General features: G+C 38.4%; 1 protein-coding gene across 1 annotated transcript; it reads right to left on the bottom strand.

Moving 5' to 3' along the window:
* Positions 1-542: 542 nt before the first annotated feature.
* LOC104945077 (tumor necrosis factor receptor superfamily member 14-like) lies at positions 543-2,032 on the bottom strand. Its single transcript, XM_010770703.1, has 3 exons — positions 1,879-2,032; positions 1,524-1,649; positions 543-928 (listed from the first exon to the last, which is right to left on the bottom strand). Exons 1-3 carry the CDS (start codon positions 2,015-2,017, stop codon positions 765-767), a joined length of 429 nt encoding a protein of 142 aa, XP_010769005.1. The 5' UTR covers positions 2,018-2,032; the 3' UTR covers positions 543-764.
* Between the last annotated feature and the right edge of the window lie 884 nt (positions 2,033-2,916).

Genomic DNA, 2,916 nt, shown 5'->3' with positions numbered 1-2,916 from the left:
AGGAGATATGGAAACTAAGAACACCACATTAGTTGTATTTCCTTTAACTGGTGGATTATGGATATATAGTTGCTGATCGACAGCTGGAACACAAACTACCAAATACAAAAACATAATTCAGATCCAGCCGTCATGACTCCACTCCGGAGGGATTCCCCGATCATTTCTTACAGTTTCTCATCAAGGGGGGTCTCCTGTCCCCGGTACAAACACACTGCCTGAGGAAGGCTATGTGTATTTTTTTTGTCATTAACCTTTTTTCGGACCACTTATTTATTTATTTTGGTGACGATCCGACCTCCATGCTGCTACTCTGGTTCAAACTGCATCCACCAAACAATATGATTTATCTCGACCTCCCCAAAAGAACCAAAATCTGACACGGTGTGAGATGTCTTTTTTAGTTGTTCTGTCGTCATTTCCTGCGATCTTCTTCATAAAGTCAGTCAAAATGAATGAATGAAAGGGCGTTTCTTTGACTATTTATAGGCAAATATGGGCGTTACGTGAAGCCCGCAAAAGCTGCACCGCATTTCAAGTCGATTGTGATTTATAAAAGGGAAACCGGCGTAGGAATTGCTGTACGCACTTTTCTCGCTGGTACGCAATGTTTGGTGAATCGGAAAATGTCGGAACATTTCTGTACCTATTTTTTGGATTTCTACAACCTTCCCACGTGAATCCTACTCACAGCGTTATAAATGAGGCCCCAGGACTTTAGTGTGCATGTAAACTGTCACTATCAGGAGAGTGTGACCTGTATTTTACTTACCAGGTTCTTTTATCCTCTCACCAGGTAAACATTGTGTATGCTTTTGGGCCACACTGCACCCTGTCACATCTAAATCTTTGCAGAAATACCCCTCTATAACTTCACAGACTGCGTCAGTTGTTTCTGAACAGACCTGCAGGACAAAGAGACCGTGGCCTAAAGAAACAAACAGAAAGAAAGAGTAAATGCATGCAAACCTAAATAATGAAAAAGAAAATAGGATTATGTGCTAATATAAATACAACCAATACATCTTAAATACTCAGAGAATTGTTGGTGGAATATGATAGACGTCTTGGTTACATATAAAAGCCAGTCAGTTTTCCGTTCAGTCATTTATCACTGAGAGACAGTTTATGAAAATACAGTGTAATGAAACATTTAATGGACAAATAAAATATTATTTAAATGAAGTCTTAATTCATTATTATTGGCATATATTAAATATAACTTTTAATTTAACACTGTCGAACTCTCTTCACCCTTGCATAACCAACTGCTTGTTGACTACATCTAACTTACCCACACCCTCCCCCCCCCTCCCTCCTTTCTCCCCGCTCCACATGTGAAGAGACCTGAAGCAGATCTGACCTGCATTGATGTTATGCATTTCCCTCATTTACTCAGCATAGAGATAAGCATATGCTTACATAAATGTTTATTTGCACATATATTTACATTTGGAACACAGTAGGCATCAGTTCTGTTGTGTGAGTTTCATTCATTATTCATTCAGACATTATAGACATACCTGAGTCACAGGAGGTGCATGTGTTACATTTATCCAGTCCGTTGGGTTGGTTCATAAAAGTCCCGTTTTTACAGCGGCTGCAGCGTGTGCCTGACTGTGACGTGCAGTCTCTCTGAACAATGGTTCCTGTTCAACAACCAAACAGTCTGTCAGCATCTCAACATCAAGACAAATTACAATTACAAAATGAAGATTAGAGTCAGTAACAATATGTTCATCCCGTTTCAGGTCTTTGATGGAGCACTTCAGGGAACAAAGCCAACTTCAGCTTCGGAAATCCCAGTTAAATTCATCATTCAAAAAGCTCTCACTGACTGGATGTTTGAATACTTTCATAAACAGAGATGTAATGTACCTTCGCTGCACATAGGACAACATTGCCCAGCTCTTGTAGGATATTCTTTAGGACGACAGCAGAGCCCTTGTGCCAATAAGGCTGCACACCCTGTTGAGAAACAGCAGTTCAGTGTTAAATAGAAGTATGCGCTGTACATTCACATAATAGTGATGTGCCAGTTAAGACTTTGCAATGTATCCTTTACTTTGAATTTATACCTTCATATTTGCAGTCTCTGGTTGATACATGTTAATGCATTTAATCGTTCGAGTTTTGATACTTTTCACGCTTTAACTTTTTATAATACACCAAATAGTTTTATAGTACGCCATTGAATAATTTTTTGGAATATTTTTTGAAAACTATATTCTACATTTTACAGTGTATTGCAACCAAAATCCTTTCATACATCAAGGGTTCCCTGCAGGCTGAACTACATCAATGTTTTGTAGAAAGATGCCTTGAATAATCCTGGTGAATTTCCCTTGTGACAAATATTGAATATCTGTCCAAGTATGCAATATGGTGCTTCCAAAACCACTTCACGTAATAATGTCAATCTCTTTGTTAAATTACAAGACTTCAAAGTGAAGAAATATTTTGGGTAATTTTTTATTGTGTCAATTCTACCAAAATCACATCACACATTAATTGTCTCACGTAGCTCAAGCTACAACACTTATTTGTTTAAAATCAATTATTTTAATGATCCTAATGTTCCTGGTAAAAATTATATTGACACCAAGATCAGTGTTTCAACGGAGCCCCGCGCCCCCCCTGAAATACAAGGTGTTTTTTAAACGTTATATATATATATATCACATATAACAGCCTTCCTCTTACAATGAAGGCTCGATAATCAGCTCATGGCATATAGTGCAGGGGTAAAGTGCTATTTTCTTTAAGTGGGGGGTGGACCTAACATCCTCTAGGGGGGTCCGGGGGCATGCTCCCCCGGGAAGATTTTTGTTTTAATATTGAAGTTAAATGCATCAATCTGGTGCACTTTGAGAGCAAAATTAAGAGATCTATGGATACATCTCTCAACATCCATAT

Source organism: Notothenia coriiceps, unplaced genomic scaffold (genome assembly GCF_000735185.1).
Source record: "Notothenia coriiceps isolate Sejong01 unplaced genomic scaffold, NC01 NC01_scaffold00009077, whole genome shotgun sequence".
Lineage (NCBI taxonomy): Eukaryota > Metazoa > Chordata > Actinopteri > Perciformes > Nototheniidae > Notothenia > Notothenia coriiceps.
This window is presented reverse-complemented; position numbering and strand designations above follow the sequence as displayed.

Excerpts from the sequence above, each read along its gene's own strand:
- LOC104945077 (XM_010770703.1), bottom strand. The coding sequence starts at position 2,017 with ATGTACAGCGCATACTTCTATTTAACACTGAACTGCTGTTTCTCAACA. Across the intron at positions 1,650-1,878 it reads TTGTCCTATGTGCAGCGAAG|GAACCATTGTTCAGAGAGAC; the intron begins GTACATTACATC and ends GTTGTTGAACAG. Across the intron at positions 929-1,523 it reads ATGCACCTCCTGTGACTCAG|GCCACGGTCTCTTTGTCCTG; the intron begins GTATGTCTATAA and ends TTGTTTCTTTAG.